The 20,124-nt window shown below is 52.7% G+C and overlaps 2 protein-coding genes across 11 annotated transcripts in view; one reads left to right on the plus strand and one right to left on the minus strand.

Moving 5' to 3' along the window:
• LOC123838848 (sterol 26-hydroxylase, mitochondrial) overlaps positions 1-6,688 on the plus strand; it is a 34,382-nt gene extending 27,694 nt beyond the window's left edge. The window contains exons 2-9 of the mRNA XM_045867977.3: positions 675-865; positions 4,092-4,291; positions 4,418-4,615; positions 4,781-4,953; positions 5,478-5,644; positions 5,812-5,893; positions 5,974-6,186; positions 6,297-6,688. Of these exons, the coding sequence (XP_045723933.1) occupies positions 675-865; positions 4,092-4,291; positions 4,418-4,615; positions 4,781-4,953; positions 5,478-5,644; positions 5,812-5,893; positions 5,974-6,186; positions 6,297-6,416 (1,344 nt within the window). The 3' untranslated portion in view covers positions 6,417-6,688. The remainder of the gene's footprint in view (positions 1-674; positions 866-4,091; positions 4,292-4,417; positions 4,616-4,780; positions 4,954-5,477; positions 5,645-5,811; positions 5,894-5,973; positions 6,187-6,296) is intronic.
• Positions 6,689-10,991: 4,303 nt separating this feature from the next.
• Positions 10,992-19,885, minus strand: PRKAG3 (protein kinase AMP-activated non-catalytic subunit gamma 3). 10 transcript variants are annotated; one of them, XR_006789521.3, is made up of 14 exons: positions 19,622-19,761; positions 19,026-19,065; positions 18,426-18,581; positions 17,660-18,072; positions 16,424-16,505; positions 15,848-15,906; positions 15,682-15,727; positions 15,392-15,446; positions 15,080-15,206; positions 14,781-14,946; positions 13,228-13,265; positions 12,906-13,052; positions 12,341-12,574; positions 10,992-11,788 (listed from the first exon to the last, which is right to left on the minus strand). XR_006789521.3 is itself a non-coding variant. In XM_064587057.1 (13 exons), the coding sequence occupies exons 3-13, from the start codon at positions 18,577-18,579 to the stop codon at positions 12,458-12,460; spliced, it is 1,404 nt and encodes a 467-aa protein (XP_064443127.1). In that variant the 5' UTR covers positions 18,580-18,600; positions 19,026-19,065; positions 19,839-19,885; the 3' UTR covers positions 10,992-12,457. The 10 variants fall into 10 exon arrangements, 6 of the variants coding, with proteins under 6 accessions (XP_064443127.1, XP_064443128.1, XP_045723926.1 ...); XR_006789522.3 differs by having other exon boundaries at positions 11,953-12,574; XR_010410295.1 differs by adding an exon at positions 13,989-14,018 and having other exon boundaries at positions 10,992-12,574.
• Positions 19,886-20,124: the final 239 nt, after the last annotated feature.

The following is a 20,124-nucleotide window of genomic DNA, read 5'->3' on the forward strand; positions in this document are numbered from 1 at the left end:
GAGCCCCTCATCGGGCTCTGAGCCCAGCATGGAGTCTGCTTGAGATTCTCTCTCTCTCCCTCTGCCCCTCCCGCTTGTACTGTTCCTCTCTCTAAATAAATAAATAAATAAATAAATAAATAAATAAATATCATACCACAAAGTATACTTCATATTTGAATCTTGGCTTTCTCATTCAGCTTCTTGTTGTTCCTGGAGTTTCTATTGTGTTTCTTTTTTCTTATTGATTATATGAGATACTTATCTTTAGCTCATTGACAGCAAGCTGCATTAGATTTAAATGCTTCTATGAAGGAGCTGTAGGCATTCTGTTATACCTCACTAAAGGGTTCAATTTCTCTAAGACCTCAGACCCCAAACATCTATACCTCAATACAGACCCCAGTTTGCCACATATCCCATTTTTTAAAAATTTCATTTCTCCAAGGACTTCAACTCCACCAGTTCTACCAGATGCTTGGTGCTCTCAGTGTTCTAACTCCTGTGTACCCATTTTTTTCGGAGTTCTCCTTTGAGAACCACAGGCCATCCTAGTGCCTACCTCCTATAGAATGTGCTTTGGCCCAGCCCACTTACTCTGGTGTGACTATCAGATACTCCCTGATCGCATCTCCTCTCTAGTAAATGCCTGCCTGGATAGGCCATGGTTATTCAGCTTTGGTTGAACCCCACAGGTGCTGAACAAGGCCAAGTATGGTCCAATGTGGGTAACCCGCATAGGGCCTCAGATCCATGTGAACCTGGCCAGTGCCCCCCTCCTGGAGCAAGTGATGCGGCAAGAGGGCAAGTACCCAGTACGGAACGACATGGAACTATGGAAGGAGCACCGGGACCAGCAGGGCCTGGCCTATGGGCCCTTTACCACGTGAGCTGGGGCCTGAAGGGACTGGTGCAAGGCCTCAGAGGGCCAGGCCCAAGGACAGTGGTATTGGGAAGCCAGTGGATAATGGGCAGAGTGGGCTCTCCCTGCATCCTCTGAGCCTGATACTCAGTCTAGAAAGCAGTGGTTGGGATGGGCTGAAGCCCAGGGACCATTCATTATCTTTTCCGTTAGTATATTGTATAGCTTTGGACAAAGGAATAATTTCCTTCTTCCTTGGCCTTATGTTTCTCATATGTAAAATGGGAAGTTTGGAGTGGAATATCTCCAAACTATCTCTAGGACTTTTCCAGCTCCATTATTCTCCATTGTAGCTGAAAATATACCAACTTGAATCATAATAGGACGTATCTGTTTATAGTTGAAAAAACATCATCACCATACTAGTTAGGAAGGCTGAATTTAACTTTAAAAATATTTCCTAAATTATGTATTATAGGTTTGTTGTTGGATATAACTTTCACAGATGCTCTCCATACACAGACAGATGTAGGTTTCTGCCTTGAATTTACACCCAGAAAAGTTAAGATTATTTTCGCAGTGACAAATTCAAGGATGGGCTGAATGTGTTATATATGCATAGTTGAAGTAAACCATTGAGAATCATTGGTGATGAACCGTTCCTGATGCTACAGGTTGTAACTGGGTGTATTAGAGGGTTTTTTAAAAATTGTTTTTTATTTTAATCCCAGTATTTTTCACATACAGTGTTATATTAGTCTCAGATGTACACTATAGAATGATTCAACAATTCTACTCAGTGCTCATCAGGATAAGTGTACTCTTTAATCCCCATCACCTCTTTCACCCTATTACAGATTTCTTTTTGCTGTAGTATGTTAACAGAGCTCCAAAAATAATGAAAGACTTATTTTCCCTAGTTGCTTGACATCTCATGCTTTCATCATTTCTTAAGGGATTAAAGTTGATCCTGATGGTGGTTATCGTAGCAGGACCAATGATAGTAGCCAAGCAGGTGTTAATAACATGCCAGGTATCAGGCTAGTCTCTTTACATTTATCATTTCATTTTATTCTCACAACAAGTCCCTGAAGTAGATAGTGTAATTATCCCCTTTTATAGATGAAGAAACTGAAGCCTGGAGAGGTTTTGGCATCACTTGTCACTAGTAAGTGGTGGAATAGATCTCTCTGATTCTGAAAGTTAAGAACTTAATGCCTTGATACTTTTGGAAAGGAAGCAAACCGGTTGGAGGGCGCATTTCATCTGTCTTTGATGCCTCTATGTTCATTCTCCCATCGCATATTTGTGTCTTTTTTGTGGTTCCTTCACAGGTGGACAGTTTCAGAACTGCAACAATTAATGAGCCCTTTATTCAAAGTTACGAAGAGAATCGAGTGTCTGTCCTTCCAGAGCTCTTTAACTTGATGTCTGGCCCTGAGGGCAGGACTTGGGTCTTAGGTTTTCACCAGGTCAGGTCACCACTAGAGTTGATGGCTCAGGATTTAGAATTGGAGCTGAACATTATGTATACCCCTATTTATCTATTTATAGTTTTTCACTCTACAGCCAATTTCCTAATTATATGATACCATATATGTGTATTTTAAAGCTATTTTGCTAACCAATGATAAGTTCTTTTTGTTTTACATATATAGAGATGTGTGTGTATATATATACATTTTTTTAAAATCTCATTTTATGAAGCATTTTTCTCCCAGGAAATATTTTAACAACCACAGAAATGTTCTCATTTAAATTCTGCAAATCTGATTGCTACTATTGGGAGAATTTTTTCCTCTTGGAGAAGCACCCACACCCTGAAGTTCCAGTAAATGAGTCTATTCTGGTTTTTGTTTCTTTTTCAGCAGCACTTTCAGTTGACCTTTTTGCAGCTTTTCCCAACATAACAAAGAAAACTCCTGAGGTTTGAGGTTCATTTAAATAAATACTTTTCTAAATAAAACCCCCCTGATTCTTGCTGTAAGCCTTTTTAATATCTTTTTTTTTTTAAGATTTTCTTTATTTGACAGAGAGAGGAAGAGAGGCACAAGCAGGGGGAGTGGGAGAGGGAGATGCAGGCTCTCCGATGAGCAGGGAGCCCGATGCAGGGCTCGAACCCAGAACATGGTCCTGGGATCATGACCTGAGCCAAAGGCAGACGCTTAACCCACTGAGCCACCCAGGTGCCCCTAATATCTTTCTTTCTAAAATACCTTATTGGTTTTTACAATTCAAAAGTAATGTTTATTGTAAAAAGTCCAATAATAAAATATTGTCTCCCTACCGCCCACTCCCATCCCATTCTTCTAAGTAATCCTGACAGTTTGGTGGGTATTCCCTACATTATGTGGAAACAATCGAATATACATATGGATCTATAGGGTTTCCTTTCTTCTTTCTAAAATTGGGCCATATTGTACTTACTACTATACAGCTAGCTTTTACAAAACTGACCCATGCCCAGCTTGCTTAGGAAAGGTAACAGGTTTGGGGGACAGCTGTGGGTGGGGACAGTCCCTGCACCTGAAGCCCCCTGTGGGAAGCATGTTCCCACCCTCGTGAGCATCCCTGTCTAACCAGGGTGGGGACCCAACCCCCTCACTGGATGACTGTAGCAAGAGGACCTGGGGCATCAGCCTGGTGGGTCTCCCTGTCCCTTTGGCTCACTGAGCCAAGCAGAGCATGAAGGTCCAGAATCTGAGCTTCTCAGGAACCCTGATTTGCTCCTCCTTTATTCCTCATCCTCCACACAGAAGGACTGGAATGATTGCACTTCCTCCTCATTTCACATACAGAAGATTCTGGAGTTGTATCAACCTAAGATAATCATAGTCAACATTCATTAAGCATTCACCATGTGCCAGGCTCTGATCTAAGCACTGTAATCGTCTGAAGAACCCTACCAAGATAGGCATGCTTATTATTCCCATTTCACTGAAGGGGAAACTGAGGCACAGAGGAGTTAAGTCGCCTGCCTAAGGTCACTCAGCCAGTAATCATCAGACCTGTCATTTGGCCCTAGGTAGTCTGGCTCCAGATGCCTACCTTGACTACTTCCACGATGCTGTAGTGAGACTCTGAAGTTTTGTGATTTGAAGATTCTGGTCTTCGAAGTTCAGTGATTCTATAATTCTAAATCTAGGAGATTTTCCTAGACTCTGTTGGGGTCTCAGGGCAGGGGGAAGAATGCATCCCATCTAACCTCCATCAGCTGCTTACAAGTGTGCGCTTCCTCCCTTCTCCATAGGGAAGGACAGCAGTGGTATGAGCTGCGCCACACTCTGAACCAGCGGATGCTGAAGCCGAGGGAGGCCGCGCTCTACACCGATGTCGTGAACAAGGTGATCGACGACTTCGTGGCCCACCTGAACCGGCTGCTGGCAGAGAGTGCCTCGGGGGACCAGGTGTCCGACATGGCTCACCATTTCTACTACTTCGCTTTGGAAGGTACCCTTGTTGGGAGAGGGGCTGGGGTGGGCAGGGGCAGAGGCGGGTTGTGCTCCCCCTCCTCAGCCCCCCTGGATTCCAGGCGCCATGACATTGCCGCCTTTGACGGCCTCTGGGCACTGGCAGCTATTTGCTACATCCTGTTTGAGAGACGTATCGGCTGCCTGGAGCGCCCCATCCCCGAGGACACGGTGGCCTTCGTCACATCTGTCGGGCTCATGTTCCAGAACTCAGTCTATGTCACCTTCCTCCCCAAGTGGACCCGTTCCCTGCTGCCTTTCTGGAAGCGCTATCTGGATGGCTGGAACACCATCTTCTCTTTTGGTGAGGAGGCTGGGGAAGGAAGTGGCGGGGTTAGGGTTGGGGGTGGGGGAGTGGGTCTCTCCCAGGACCTTCTACCTCATTGCTACCAGCTGTCAGAGTGGCTCTTGGTCCTTGGAGATCATGACTTTTGACCTTGCCCCCCTTTGTTCTCCACTGTCCCTCTAGGGAAGAAGCTGATTGATCAGAAACTCAAGGATATCGAGATCCAGCTGCAGACCAAGGGGCCAGATGAAATCCAGATATCTGGCTACCTGCACTTCCTGCTGACCAGAGGACAGCTCAGTACTCATGAGGCCATGGGCAGCCTGCCTGAGCTGCTCCTGGCAGGCGTAGACACGGTGCGTGAGGGGGGCCAGCGAGGAGACCAGGGGCTCCCAGCTCTTATCCTGAACCAATTCCCCATTACCCTCACCTGAGCCTGACCTTCGTCCCTCCAGGTACCTGCTTCTCTCTTTCTGTATCCTAGATGTAGAGCTAGAAGGAAAAAGGCGGGGGGGCTGTCATTCAACCTGGCAGAGGCGGGCAGGGAAGGGTCCTTTTGTAAGAGGGATCCTGTCACCTCCTGGAGCCTCTCTGGGCCAGCTAGAAGTTTCCTCTCCCATCTATTTAAGGTGTAACTTAAGTGGGGAGCTCTGTTCTCTCTGTTCCAATCTCCTTGTTGTTAGAGCATGATTCTCCGTCTTGTGGGTCCTCACCCTGCCTGAGTCACGCTCAGCAGGGAGAGTCCCCAGGAGCCCCGTGTCTATTTCTGCCATGCTCGTGGCAAATTCATTTTTCGGTGCATGCCCACTCCCCTCCTGCTACCTCACTCGCCTTTTGCTTAGAAATCCCTCCTCACTTCATCTCTCCCTCTGCCTCCCAGACATCCAACACGATGACGTGGGCCCTGTACCATCTTTCAAAGAATCCAGAGATCCAGGCTGCCTTGCATAAGGAGGTGGTGGGTGTGGTACCAGCCGGGCAGGTGCCCCAGCACAAGGACTTTGCCCACATGCCCCTGCTCAAAGCCGTGCTTAAGGAGACCCTGCGGTAGGTGGTGGTTCCCGGGAGCACAGGGTCTATGCGGAGGAGGACTCAGGGACAGGAGTCGGGAGTGGGGGCTGGTGGGCTGGAGCAAGGGCTAGGGCCAGGGGTGAGGTAGGAAGAACTTGGACCTGGAGGACCAGAGGCAAACCTGCACCTTCTTTTCCCTGCAGCCTCTACCCTGTGGTCCCCATGAACTCCCGGGTCATCACGGAAAAGGAGATCGAAGTCAATGGCTTCCTCTTCCCCAAGAATGTGAGTGGGGCTGAAGAGCTGGGATTCCCAGAGCTGCGCTGTAGCCCTAAGCTGATGTGCTGCCCATTCTTGTCCTGCAGACCCAGTTTGTCTTCTGTCACTATGTGGTGTCCCGTGACCCTGACATCTTCCCCCAGCCAGAGAGCTTCCAGCCTTACCGCTGGCTGAGGAAGAGCCAGCCTGCTGCCCTTGGGGTCCAGCATCCATTTGGCTCTGTGCCCTTTGGCTATGGGGTCCGGGCTTGCCTGGGCCGCAGGATTGCGGAGCTGGAGATGCAGCTGCTGCTGTCGAGGGTGAGTGGGGAGAAGCTGCAGGGCTGGTGGAGACCAGGGGGAGGAGCATGTAAAGGAGGGCAGTGGATAGAGATGGCAGATTCTAACGCCCCGCGTGCGTTCTCTCCCAGCTGATCCAGCAGTATGAGGTGGTCCTGGCCCCCGAGACAGGGGAGGTGAGGAGCATGGCCCGCATTGTCCTGGTTCCCAATAAGAAGGTGAGCCTGCGTTTCCGGCAGAGGCAGTGCTGAGCTGGGCTGCGCTGGGCCCGTGCCTCCTGGGAGGAGCCCCCTTCTCTCTCCCTGGCGCACTCATTCCTAGCCACTGCTGTGTCTCAGACCAGGAGGGGGAGAAGGTGGCTGCCAGACACCGGAGGTCGAAGAAACTCAGTGCACTTTCTGTAGAACCCTGAGCTTTTGCCACTTTGATCACTTTGAATGTCTCCTTCTCAGATAAAAGGCCACCACCATGTCACATTGCTCTCCTTGGAGAAAATACAGAATAAAGGGGCTTGTATTGATAATTGGAGACCTTTGTCATTCTCTTTGATGACCCAGCATCTGAGCCCCTTGCTGTGTTTGGGGAACAGCCTCTCCCCACTTAGGGATCTTTTGGGAGGCAGAGCCCTCTCCCTCTGTAGAAAGTGAGAACACCTGTGCTTTCCTGGACCTTCAGCTGGTGCTGCTGAAGCCCAGCCTGAGTAGGACCTGCAGAACAATCCTCCGGACCCCCAAGAGGGGCCCCCTCTTTTGAACACAAAGTGCTTTGATATAGGCAGTGAAGTGCTGCCAGAATGGATGGAGGCGTTCTTGGCTGGATCTTCAGCAATGGCTCCCGGGGCTCCTGTCAGCCTGGGAAGCACCAGGTTGGCCGCCCTCAGGAGCATGAGTGTCGCGAAGCTGTAGCCACAGCTGCTGGCCCCAGTGTGCCTCCGTGTCTCCCGGGTCAGTGCTGCCGGTGGGGAGAAAAAGCGTCCTCCCTGACCCCACTCCTGGCCCATGACTGCCCCCCCCCAAAGCGACAGCGACACAGCGACCTTGGGAGGAGCAGAAGCATGGCCTCTGTCCTGCTACCACCTTCCACCGACATCTCACAAACAACCGAGAGGTGGAACCCAGGGCCGGCCTGGAACTCGAGCTGCAGGGCAGTATGGGGATTGTAGTTCTCAGCTTTCCAGCCTCTTCAGCACAGGAAGCCGACCAGAAGGCAAGTGGGCTGGCGAGACCGAGAGTACCGCGGGTTTGACGAGGCGATGAGTCCCAGCCTCATAGTCCCAGCCCCGGTGGTACATTTCTGCTGGGTCATAGAAAACTAAAGTCGAATTTCTTATGTTGGTGAGATTAAAAAAAAAAAAAGAAAGATGTCATTGTCCTTATTAAAATCCTTCAGTGGCTTCTCTCAGCCCTGAAGCAAAGTCCTAAGTCCTTACTCTGGCTTGGAAGACTCTGGCACCCTACCCTCCACCCCTACTCCCTGCCCAGAAACCCTTTCCACAGCCTAACCCCAATTCCTTGTATAGACCTGAGCACATTCCGCTCTTTCTGGCCTCAATACTTTGTTCTTAATGTCCCGTCTCCTTGGAACACTCTCTTCAGCAACTGTGATGCCATCCCAGAGAACTTGCTCTTCCTTAGGGCTCAGCTCAAATGTCACTGCCTTTGAATAAGCCTCCCCTGACCTCTCTGGGGGAGCACAAGCACTTCGCGTTCCCTGCCTCCCCCCCCCCTCCATGTTACAGAACTGAGTGCTCTGCCTGTTGACCATGTTGGAGACCCGACTGTCTCCCCAACCAGCTGTGCACCCCCTGGAGGGCACAAATCAAGCTCCTTTCAGTTTGGATCCAGGTGACCAACTCTGTGTCTAGCCCGTAGGAGGCGATTAATAAAAGTTTGTTGAATGAGAAGAGGCTGCAATAGTAGGCAGGGGAAGGAAGAAGAAGGGACGATGCAGAGCTTTTCCTACTGAGTCCGGAAATCTGGAGAGTTCGGAGGAATTCCTGATTATAACAGCATAGCTCTTGACCCCACCTGTGCCGGGATTCAGCTGTGAGAGCGCCTTATGCATGCGGAGTGTGGGAGCCGGGCTCAGAGGGGGCAGGGATTTCTGTCACAAAGTCAACCAGAGCCACTTCTGCCTTCCCAGTGGGCTGCTCCTTCGGACCACCAGGGGTCTGCGGTCTCAGGGACCCTGCGCTGCCCACATAAGTAACAGGGAAGCAATGTTAACAGCTGGGCTCCCTGATTACCCACCCTGACCCGCCTCTGTAAGGAAAGAAGAACAATAGGATTTAGGATCATTGCGGAGAAGCAAGCGAATGTTAACTCAGCACAGCAGATACACCTTTGGTTGAAAAGAATGTGCAAATCTCCTTACCGCCATTGCAGCTAATTTGAACTTGTTGGCCAAATTAGGATCCATATTTTTGGGTAAGATCCATAATTTGGGGTAAGAAATCAGCTTGTCGGGCACCTGGGTGGCTCAGTCAGTTAAGCGTATGCCTTCGGCTCAGGTCATGATCCTGGCGTCTCGGGATTGAGTCCCACATCGGGCTCCCTGCTTAGCAGGAAGTCTGCTTCTCCCTCTGACCCTCCCCCCTCTTGTGCTCTCTCTCATTCTCTCTCTCTCAAATAAATAAATAAAATCTTAAAAAAAAAGATGCGTGTTAAATAAAAATTCTGACAACTGTCATCATGAGATGGACATACGGGACATTGTACTGAATTCTGGATCTTCAGCAATGGCTCCCGGGGCTCCTGTCAGCCTGGGAAGCACCAGGTTGGCCGCCCTCAGGAGCATGAGTGTGTTTGGAAGACCAGCAAGAATGCCAGCAAATCGTGTCTCTCCTACGCTGTGCCAGCTCTTCTTGTAGATCTTAGTCATAACAAATAATATAGATGCAATAACGTGACAAATGATTTTCCTAATTATGGAAATGAGGCATCCTTACCTCTCAGCAAGCCATCATGCTCATCACGTGTTATGCATCATAAATCTCTAGTGTCTGCAGAAAATAAATACAGTTGCCCAGGTACCCCCCCACCAAGTCAGGATATTAGCATCTCTAGGCACCGGCCCTGGAATTTACATCTTATAAAGCTCCCCGGGGCATCCTGTTGCCCTGCCAGGGTTGACAGCTGTTGAGATGGTGGGAGAGAAGAGAAGGGGTGGGCTGAGAAGTGGTAGAGAGTCCAGCCTGGGGTACACAGAAACTTGGAGGGGCTTTGGAGGTCGGGGCAGGAGTCAGGGGCATGGAGCCAATGATGCCTAGAAAACGTGGCCAGCCCCAGGTTCAGAGGCATGAACAGGGGGGCCAGCAGGGTGGGTTTCACACTTTTATTCAGAGTCGGGGCAGAAGTTATCCCCATTGCAACCCTTTGCCTCTGTTCTAGCAGCCATGAGGCTGGAGGACTGTCGGGAACGGAGGGCTGGGCTGTGACCCGAGCAGGAGGTCTGAGGCAGGGCGCTGGCATGGTCCCTCACAGAAGGGCCCAAGGGAGAACTGCTGGGTCCTCAGCATGGTGGGGCCCAGGAGGCTGGAGACCTATCTACTCTCAGGGGGAGTAGGAAAGGCAAGGAGGGACTTCCTCAGGCTGCCCCTTCTGCCTGCGCTATGACTTCTGAAGGTCTGCCTATGCGGAGTAATCTGGGGCCCCCCCTCAGAGACTGACCTGCTACATTTACCCTACGGTCATCTGCAGCTGGAGGCAGCCTGCCCCCGGCTCTCCGAGGACACTGTCACTTGAGACAGGCCCAGAGAAGCACCCCCACCCCATCATCCCACTTGAGCCCAAGGCCCGGGGCCTTCCCAGGGAGGGCCAGAGCAGTGCCAGCACTGACCCGTGGGTTATGGCAAAGTTGGAGACAGAGGCTGGGTATCCATGAGAAAAGGCCCTCTTTTGCTGCCTGACTCATCAAGCACAAATGTCTCCACTCCGTTGCTCCATGAGGTAAATGAAGTAGGATCATATTTTAGAAATACTAGCCTATCCTCTGCCCACGGGACAGCAGACCTACAGTGTCCATTGCCACAGGGAAGGGATGATACAGCAGAAACCTGGTCTTGGTTTTGGAATTTGGCCCTCAAGGTAGGTGGCAAGAAACGCAAGACACAGACAGTGGACGTGGAAGAACGCGTGGTGGGTTCATAAAAAGGCCCCAGTGGTAAAGATGCCATAGGTTGATGGGGTTGGGAAAGCAAAGAGACTGTGGAGATCTCTGAAGTCCACAGTTCTGGGGTCCCTGAGAAGAGGGGCCCTGAGAAGGGAGCTGTGTCTGAAGGGAGGGGGGAGTGTGACAAATACCCCAGAGAGGTTTGGAGATGACAAGGGTAGAAGAGCCCTGTGCCCTATGTTTCCAGGGTGGAGGCCGAAATAAAGCAAAATGCAGAATAAAGCAGACCACTTGCTGTCCGTCTGAGCAGATGGGCTTGGGACGGCCCTGCAGAGCTTCCCGAAGCCCAGAGGGGTGCAGGCCCAGGAGCTAGAATGTCCTCATGCCCCAAGAGCAAGTGGGCCCAAGGAGGCTTCGTGGTAGGGACTGAGGGAGAACCTAACAGGCGCCAGGCCCACCAATGACCAACCAGAGACAACCAGATGGGAATGGGATTGTTTTAGCTGGTGCTGACATGCATGGGTGATGATGACGGAGGAACATAGCCTCACGCTACTTAGAGCCTTCCCCCGCCTCACCGAATTTAACCCCAGGCAAAGGTGGGGGATGAGCCCTAGACTGACTGAGATTAATTTCTCCCACCTGGTGAAACGGGGTTCATAATAGAAACTCCATTCAGTGTTAGAAAAATAAAGTTATGTTTCCTGCAGATGACAGTTTGTCGACTGAGTTGTATTTACTACGTAATTAACTAATTCATATCTTCTTTGTAGTTTTGTTATAAATGAAAGATGAAAAAAGAAATTTCGGTGGGGTAATGCTCTATGCACCAAAGAAATGCCAGTCGTAGTGTTTGTCCATCACAGACCTTCCCTCGTGTCTTTGAGTTCAGAAAGCACAGGGGTCTTGCCACAGGTTCAGGTCAAATGACTGGCATTTTCGGAGTTAAACTTCCACAATTCAAGTTCATTCGTGGTTTTTTCTTTTTGGTGTTTTCTCAACGGTTCATCCACAGTGATCCAAACCCAGGCTGTCCCTGGGGAATGAGAACAATGTTTGCTGGTGCTCAGGATGAGAACGGAGGGAGGACCCCACTCAACAGACTCCACCCAGAGCTGCTATTCCACGGCGACCACCAGCAGCCCTGAAATGACAATGTTGGGAGGAGGAGGAGGAGGGGCACAGTGGTGCGGAACCACCTTAGTGGTTGTGGAGGAACAGCTGGGACTCCCAGGTAGTCCAGAAGCTGAGGAATCCAGAGCTCCTGACGAGCCCCACCGGCCGAGGCCTTCCTGCCCTGCTGGGGCTGGTCACCCCACCAGGTGGGGGGAAAGTGACATGGGTGGGTCCGGAGCCACCAGCCCTGGGGTAATCCCAGTGCTTCTGGTTCACAGATCTCTAGGCTTGACTCAGCCGTTCTCCTTCATTTCACCATCCCACGGTGCACTGGGCATTCGTAAGGGCTTCTGGGAGCATGGGCAAGGCAGGGGCAATTAGGGAAGGCTGGAGAAGCCTGCAGGGAAAAGAGAAGGGAAGACAGTGACTACACTGTGGGGGGAGATTGCCTTTCCAATCCGGGGAACCTCGTCTTGCCATGCTCCGCCAAGCAGGTGGAATCTGTGCGAGCCCCTAGCGAGCATGCTACCAGCCAAGAGTCTGAGACGGTGTCAGATTTACTGAGATGAGTACTTAGAAGCTCCCTCCTTTCGGCCGTAGTTTTTACTGAGCATGGAAATTCCATTCAACAAAGGTTTATTAACTTGCTTCCTTCCGGTGGAATTCCGAGCCGGCGGGAATTGAGTCGTGAGAGGGCAGGTCAGTCTCCCCAGAGCATCTGAAATCACATCACTGCCCTTGCCTTTACCCCAGCCCCTGCCCATCCCTCTTATGAGGACCACCATGACCTCAGCTGAGACCGGGACAAAGTGGGGGCCCCACAGTGAGTCCTGACACTTGGAGTTTTCATGGGGCTCCTCAGCAATGAGCTGGGCCACTCCCAACCTCGAGGTGCCCCGGTCTGAGATCTGAGAGCCCCAAAAGATCAATGGCCGAGGGCAGAGCCTACCTGTACCAGAGCCAAACCAGCAAATGGGGGTGAGGGAAGACGAAGGCCGGGTCCCCTGGCTCCCCTCATTGGCTTTGGCATGTGAAAGGTGGCCTGGGAGGGAGGACTCGGATGTTCTCAGGCACTGAGGGCGTCAATGCCCGAAGGGCTGAGCACCAGCGCATGCAGGATGTCGGAGAGCGACACGATGCCCAGGAGATGCTGGCTCTCGTCCACTAGCACCAGCCGGTGTACCTGTGGGTCCGCAGAGGGTCCGTGAGGGGTCAGAGCCGTGTGGCAGCAAGGCGGGTGCCAAGAATCGGGGGCATCAAAGGAACATAACTGGAGGAGCAAGAGCGTGTCTCCTAGAAACCAGTTAGGGGTGGCTCTGACCACTCTGGGTGATCAACTGTCTGTGGCCCTTAGCACGGGGGCCCCATGGGCAGGACCAGTTGCAGACCAGCGTGGACACCGAGAGCTCGAAATGGCCACGAAACGGGAGGACAGGGTGTATAGGGACAGCTGGAGCCGCTCATGAGGACTGGGCTGTATGTGTTGGGCGTGCGTACGCAGGGGTATGGGGTACCTGCTCCCGGACAATCCGGTCGATGACTTCCCCCAAGCTCTCGTGGGGCTGGCAGGAAAGGACTCCCTCCAGACACAGTGTCCTCTGCTTCAGGGCTTCTGCCACACTGATGTCTAGGTGGTTGTAGGTTTGCTGGGCAGCCAGGTGCTGGGGCAGGGAGGGAGGTGCCGTGTGAGTCAGCCTCTCAGCCAGGCTCCGGACCCACACGTACTGCCCCTCTACCCTCGTAAAGGTCCTCTAGTCCACAGATAGCCCTCCACCGATCCTCACACCCACCGCCTCTCCCTGTGGCGCCCTCATTCCCCATCCCGCGGACACTTACAATCACATCAAAGCGGGAGTAGAGGCCCACGACCTGTCCTGCGGGGGGCGGGGGGTGGGGGGAGAGGAAGAAAGGGAAGAGGTTCACATCAGGACCAGGACGTTGGGCAAGGGCCGGGGGTGGGCTTTCAGAAGGAATTACTGGACATCCCCCACCCCTCCCCGGGCTACTGGCTTCAAAAATGACACATCGGGGGCGCCCGGGTGGCTCAGTTGGTTGGGCGACTGCCTTCAGCTCAGGTCATGATCCTGGAGTCCCGGGATCGAGTCCCGCATCGGGCTCCCGGCTCGGCGGGGAGCCTGCTTCTCCCTCTGACCCTATCCCCTCTCATGCTGTTTCTCTCTCTCTCTCTCTCTCTCTCTCTCTCAAATAAATAAATAAATAAAATCTTTAAAAAAAAATGACACATCGGGCTGTCACCACCTGAAGCCACAGGTCACACAGCATCATGGACAGACAGACAGGTTGATATGCCGCCTGATGTGATGCAACATGAGTACATAGTGTCACCTCTGAAATACCCTAGCTTCAAATGGGTAGCCGGAATCTGACCAAGGCTTTAGATCTAATTTCCAGTTTACGGGGAAACCCGGGAATAGAGGAACAACGCTTAAGCCACCTGTAGGAAGCAGAGACGAATCTGGAGGTGGGACATTCTATAGGACAACCGACCCATGGTAATGTCATGGAAATTAAGTGAAGACAGAACCGTTCCACGTTAAAAGAGACTTAAGACAAAATAAGCAAATGCAAGCATGGACCTTAACTGGATCCTGGTTTGTCCAAATCAACTGTAAAAAAAAAAGATATTCTCAGGGAAGGTGAGCAAATGAGAATTAGGATCAGCTCTTAGATAATATTAATAAATTATTTAGAGTTTTGTTAGGTGATATGGGAAATATACTGATTTTAAGAGGTACAGACTGAAGGGGTAGGGGGGAAATGACATGATCTCTGTAATTTAAATTATTTCAGCAAAAAAAGGGGGGGGAAACAAAACACAACTGGTTACAGCAATATGTTAACAGGAGTTAGTCCAGGTAAAGGATAGGTGGATTTCATTATACGTTTTTTCCTACAATGTTCATACATTCGAAATTTTTCATAATCAAAAATAAATCAAAACATTTCTTGGTATCTAGCATCATTACAGCAATTTTAACTTTGAAATGGTTTACAGCCATGGTTCAACCAAAGAAATGGAGTCCTTCTAACCCCTCTTCAGAGTGAGAAAAGGGGAGATCTGGCTGGATCCCCTGGCCCATTTTAGGATGAATTAACATTAAAAGCCTCATCTCTTGTTTCCTCTCACCACGCTCATTTTATTGCATATATTCCTTTCAAATCATCCCCTAAAGTCAGAGGATAGGTGTTGTTAAGATTCCCATGTCACACATGAGGAAACCGAGGCACAGAGAGGCTAAGGAATGGCTCTAAGACTCAAAGCAGGCGAACTTCGAGCCTCAGCTCTACCCTGGGTCCTGAGCTGATGCCCACAGACCCCTGCCTGCCACCACCCCACCCTAGCCAGCCCCACTCCTGGGTGCAGGTACCAGCTTCATTGACCACGGGCAGCGCAGACACGCGCCGGTCCACAAAGATGTCCAGTGCCGTCAGGATGGGCGCTGTGTCCAGCACCACGGCCAAGTCCCGGAATGTACCGATGCCCAGATCTTGGATGGCGCGGGAGAGGAAGGAGGGCTGGGGCAGCAGGGTGCCCTGGGTGGGTAAGGGACACGTGGGAATCAGGGTGGAGCAGCATCCCGAGGGCTCCCAGCTGCTCCCTCCTCAGTCCGTTGGGCCAAGGACTGTTTAGCCCCCCAGGGCACCCCGAGGCTGTGCCCAGGCTCACAAAGATGTGCAGGAACTTGAGCAGCCTCTTGTGTGTGAGGATGTGGAGCATGGCGCCTGAGACCGGGTCCAGGACCGGCAGACGGTGGATCCGGTTCTTGATGAGGGTGTAGACAGCTTCAAACAGGCTGCAGAGGGGGGAGCAGTGGGTCTGGGGGAGATACGCCCTCCACCCCAGCCCCTGCAAGAGGAGGACAGGGTGAACAGGCTGCCTTGTCCCCTGCAGGATGAGCCCATGAGTTCAGAACTGAGGAGCTGGGGAAGAGGACTGCTCGGGAAAAGGAGGCGCAGGTGGGTGGCTGGGGACACTTACCTTCTGTTGGGAGAGATGGAGACCAGAGGCTTGAAGCAGGCTTGAAGGTAGATCTCTGTAGGCAAAGCCAGAGTCAGGCCCAGGGAGCTGGCTGCCCTGCCAGTCACCTGGCAGCTCCCAGACTGTCTTCTTCCCTCAGGCCCTCTGGGCTCCCTCTGGTCCCTCCCTTGCTCCCTCCAGGAAATCCCCACTGCCCATCCTCCACCCCAGGTGCTTGGCCCCCCCGCTCACCCACACACACCCTCAGCCCCTTCTAGGCGCCCCCCCACCCCCCACCCCCGCCAGCTCACCTCTCCAGGTCTCAATCTTATGTTCTTCAATCTCACTGATCTGGACCTAGAGAACAGACAGGACTCCAGAAGTCAGACATGGGCCCCTCGGGACACCAGGCTCCCTGAGCCACTCTCCGTCCCAGCCCAGATGGGAGCCCCCGGGGACCCCCAGCCCACTTCTCACCAGCGGGGACCTGTAATAGCGGTGCAGCACTGAGATGAAATCCGTGATGGTCAGCATCCCTGCGGGGTCAGGAGGGGAGGGGGGGGGTCAGCCTGGGGCCTTGTGGTGAGAGGCTGGTTGAGGGGTTGGACCCCCTTCCCCGCTCTGCCAGGGGCCGAGGACTGAGACAGCTGTGGGAGCTGTGGAAAGAAGGGAGCAGGGCAGCCCCTCCCATGCCTGAGAAATGGGGGTCGTCCCTTCTATGCTTCCCCTGTCATTTCTCTCCTCCCCCACCTTCTATTCTCCTAATTTCTTCCTCTCCCTTTCCTCTCTTCCTATCTAGCACCTATGACATGGGATGTCATACTCCCACGGGGGAGTAGAGCTGCAGTGGTCAGCTGGTCACACCTACTCCATGCGTGGGGTCTCCCACCCGGTGGCCACAGACCGGGATCTGATGTTCCCAGTGCCAGCCCCCAGCTTGGCTTGGCCCGAGGGTCTGCTCAAGGCTGTGGCCATCAGAGCTCAGCCCCAGAATCTCCACCAAAGATCTCTTTTTCCCCTTCCCTACCACCTCTGCCCCCCGCCCCTCCTCACCCACAAAACTCTGCTTCTTGCTGTCCCACAGAGGTGCCGCCCGAATGCCGTTGGCCACGAGGGCGAAGAAGGCCTTCTTGATCTGAGGGCCAGAGAGAATGGTGGGGGTGAGTCTCTCCCTGCCCCTCAGTGGCACACTGTCCCCACCACGGGCCTTCCCTGGGGCCTTCTCCCAGGGTCTCCTGTACGTGAGCTTCACTGCCTTTCCTAAGCCTTGGCATCCACTGGACGTGGTCCTTGTCAGGCGCACTTGCTCAGAGCTAAGGCTGCTGGTGGCCAGAGGCGTGGCAGGGACCCCTTCCTCTGGCTCGCCCCGGAGTGGGAAACTAACCCAGCGTTCCCACTCGTAAGTCATATGTGGACAGTCACACACAGTATAGTTTTTGCTCATCTAGGCACTGGAGGTATACTTACGTAATACTTACAAAATACTTTTCTCTAAATAAATCTGACGGTGACTCGTGTGGCCTCATCCTAACTAATACCACTTATACTGCTTGTATCTGTTCTGGGTGGATTTTTCTAATGCGTATTAAAATAAATGCAAAGCTACTAAAATAAATATATTTGTTCATCTACCACTAGAATCAAATAGTGTACTGTGGATGGTCCATATGCTGTGCTTCTGGAAACACTGGCCTGCTCTCTGTGATGGTAAGAATGGAATCAGGCATTCCATAACTTAGCCTAGTGGAAGAGCAGGGACTAGAGCTCATCCTAATTTTCCGTTACCAAGAGTTCCCTGCTGTTTGTCCTAGGCCACCCTGCTATGTCTTCCACATACTCTGGGGTTCGCAAAATGCTCCCATTTATCCTGGGTTGTCCCAGGAGTCCTCCGAAGCTTGTAGGGCAAAGCAGGCATTCCTGTCCCCATTTTATTTCATTTTGTATTTGTTATTATTTTTTTTTTAGTAATCTCTCCACCCAACATGGGGCTCGAACTCATGACCCCAAGATCAAGAGTTGCATGCCCTTCCGACTAAACCAGCCAGGCGCCCCCCATCCCTATTTTAGAGACAAGAGAGGTAAAGTGACTGACCCAAGATCCTACAGATACTAAATGGCAGAGCTGGGATGACAATTAGGGAGAGAAGCCCTCCCCGGCCCTGGCCTCCCGGGTGTTCAGAAGGAGTTCTGGAAGGGGATTTGCAGGGGGTGCCCGGCAGGGTGTCCCGGAGGGTGTGAGCGGGGGCTGCAGCCCCTGAGGAGGGAGGTGGGGCAAAGCCATGGCCGTACCTCCAGCTTGGTGTCGAAGATGACCATCTTGGAGCTGGTCGCCATGGCATCATAGCAGGTGTGCTCCTGCATGAAGTGCATGTAGACCTGGGCCCCCGGCTTCTGCAGCTCATCGTCCCAGCCTGGCCTGGGAAACAGTGCCCGCGGGGAGGGACACAGGGAAGGTCTCTCTTCCACCAGGCCAAGCTCATACCCCCAGCCCGCAGTGGCTGAGAACTCTATGTCCAGCTCCAGATCATCTGTGCTGGAGCCTACCGCTGAGGCTGCATCATCATGGGGGAAGATGTCCCACTCTGCGGGTGGGGAGCCCAGCCGGGCCAAAGGAGCATCTTGGGACAAGTGTGTGGCCTTGGGGAATGTGGCCTCCAGCCCGGTGTACTCAGCAGGTGGCCTGGCCTGGGAATCTGTTGGATCTGTTGGAGGGGGAGAGGACAGTAAGTCCATCTTCTGGAGCACTTTCTTATCTGCTGGCTCGGGTCAACCTCGCAGCAGCCTTGGGAAGCCTGGATGCTGTGGCCCCATTTTGCAGGTGAGAAAGCTGAGTCTCAGAGTCACACAGGATAGTGGTTCTGTCCTGAGTTGGCCGTGCCGGACCCCTGGCTCTGCAATGCAGTTGACCTTTCCCGTGTGGAGAGACTGAGGCTACAGGATGAGGCTTGGGTCCACCTCTGTGCTTTGGAGGGATCCAGAGGGGAGCCCCAGCCCCAGGCTCTGGGACATCACACTGCCCCCACTCCCGACTCCCCAGAACTGGCCTGGGCCTCACCTTCCCCCAGACCCGGCAGCTCCCCTTCCTCCACAGTCTCCTGCCTTGTCCATCTCGAGGCCTTGGCCCCCTCTTTCCCATGGCTTCTCTCTGAGCCAGTGGTCATGGCCGGCGATGGCCATGAAGTGTTCCCTCCTTGTTCTAGGAAGCTCATCTCTGGAAGGGGGAATGGGGCCTGTTTGGTTAATAGGGAGTAATACAACAAAATCAATTAAAATGTTACCAATAATAATATTTAATATTTGCAAGCTCCCCAAGGGTTTTTCTCCTATATATTTCTCACTCAAAGCTCATAGAAATCTTATAAGGGAGGCATTATTATCACCCTTATTTTACTAAAGAGGGACCTGTGATCAGAGAGGTTAAGCAACTTGCCACAGTTCACACAGCTGGTAAGTGATAAAGTTGGAACTAGGGTCAGAGTCTTCGGACTCTAGATCCCCCCACTTTTTCTTCTGAAAGAGGAAGGAGGAAGTGAGGGACAAAGGAAGAAGAAACAGGAAAAAGAAGGAAAAGGAGAGAGAGACAGAAGCCCGGCTATGAAAGTGGAGGAGATTGGGGGCCCAGAGAGGTGGGAGACAAAGGAAGTGGCCCACCTACCTTGATGCTCGGGTCCCCCAAGGTGGCTCCAGGATGGGTTCTGTGAGGGAGAAGAAGGTCTGAAGGCGTGGGAACATGGCCCACATTCCCAAACCACAGGGAGCTCCTTTTCCCACCGTGTGTGTGTGTGTGTGTGTGTGTGTGTGCATGCCCGCACACACACGCACCCCTCCCACACACACCCATACACAAACACTTATACAAACTCAGAAAAACACACATTCAACCATTCCCAGATCCACACACAACCACACACGTCACTTACACGAAGAATACACATACACACAGAGCCCATAGGCTCACAGGCGCCCACCTGCGCGCGCACACACACACAGAAAATCCAGACCGCACGCACGTGCGCACACACACACACACACACAGAGAATCCAGGTCGCGCGCGCGCACACACACACAGAGAAAATCCAGACCGCACGCACGCGAGCGCGCGCGCACACACACACACACACACAGAGAAAAATCCAGATCGCGCGCGCGCGCACACACACACGCACACGCACGCACATTCACACAGTGTGGTGTGCTCGCAGTCCCCTGGCCTCGGCTGCCCCAGCGCCCGTCCCCCGGGACCCCTGTACCCGGCGCAGTGCGTGCTCCATGTGGCCAACCCCGACCGTCTGGAGAGCAAGTGCGCAACACTGGCCGCACCGCACTATTCTGGGCCCGGCCGTTGGCGCCCGGCCCTCCCCAGATCGGTTTCTCTCTGATTGGGTGTCGGGCAGCAGGAGGAGGGCCCCACAGGCTCAGCTGCTCCCGCCCAGAGCCTGGGGCTGGGTGGGGAGGGCAGGGGGGCACCTGGAATCTTGAGGCCTGGTCCTGGGCTCCCTCCTGGGTCTTCAAGGACAAACTTGAAGGACCTTGCTACGGGGGAGGTGGCTTGGAGCACTGGGGGGCACTGGGGGGGGGCCGGTGGGAGGAGGCGGGCTCTCGGAGTCCTGGGTTCCTTCTCATCTTTGTCAGGTGCCAAAGGAGGGAAAATGGAGGCGAGTTGAGCTCAACGTTCTTCCTCTTAGAAACTTCCGTCGTGGGTGGTGCTGCAGTTAGAAAGGGCAAGTTGGAGCCAGCGGGGAGGCTGGGGCCA

The sequence above is a fragment of the Mirounga angustirostris genome, unplaced genomic scaffold (assembly GCF_029215605.1).
Source record: "Mirounga angustirostris isolate CCGP_5_RB_7025 unplaced genomic scaffold, mMirAng1.0.hap1 SCAF_3, whole genome shotgun sequence".
In the NCBI taxonomy this organism is placed as follows: Eukaryota; Metazoa; Chordata; class Mammalia; order Carnivora; family Phocidae; genus Mirounga; species Mirounga angustirostris.

Bases quoted from the DNA above. Each gene is read 5' to 3' on its own strand.
- PRKAG3 (XM_045867970.3), bottom strand. From the start codon at position 19,642: ATGGAGCACGCACTGCGCCGG. The intron at 15,728-15,847 runs GTGAGAAGTGGG...TCTGTTCTCTAG, and splicing joins GCTATTACAGGTCCCCGCTG to GTCCAGATCAGTGAGATTGA. The intron at 13,266-14,780 runs GTACCTGCACCC...CGCCCCCCGCAG, and splicing joins GCCCGTGGTCAATGAAGCTG to GACAGGTCGTGGGCCTCTAC.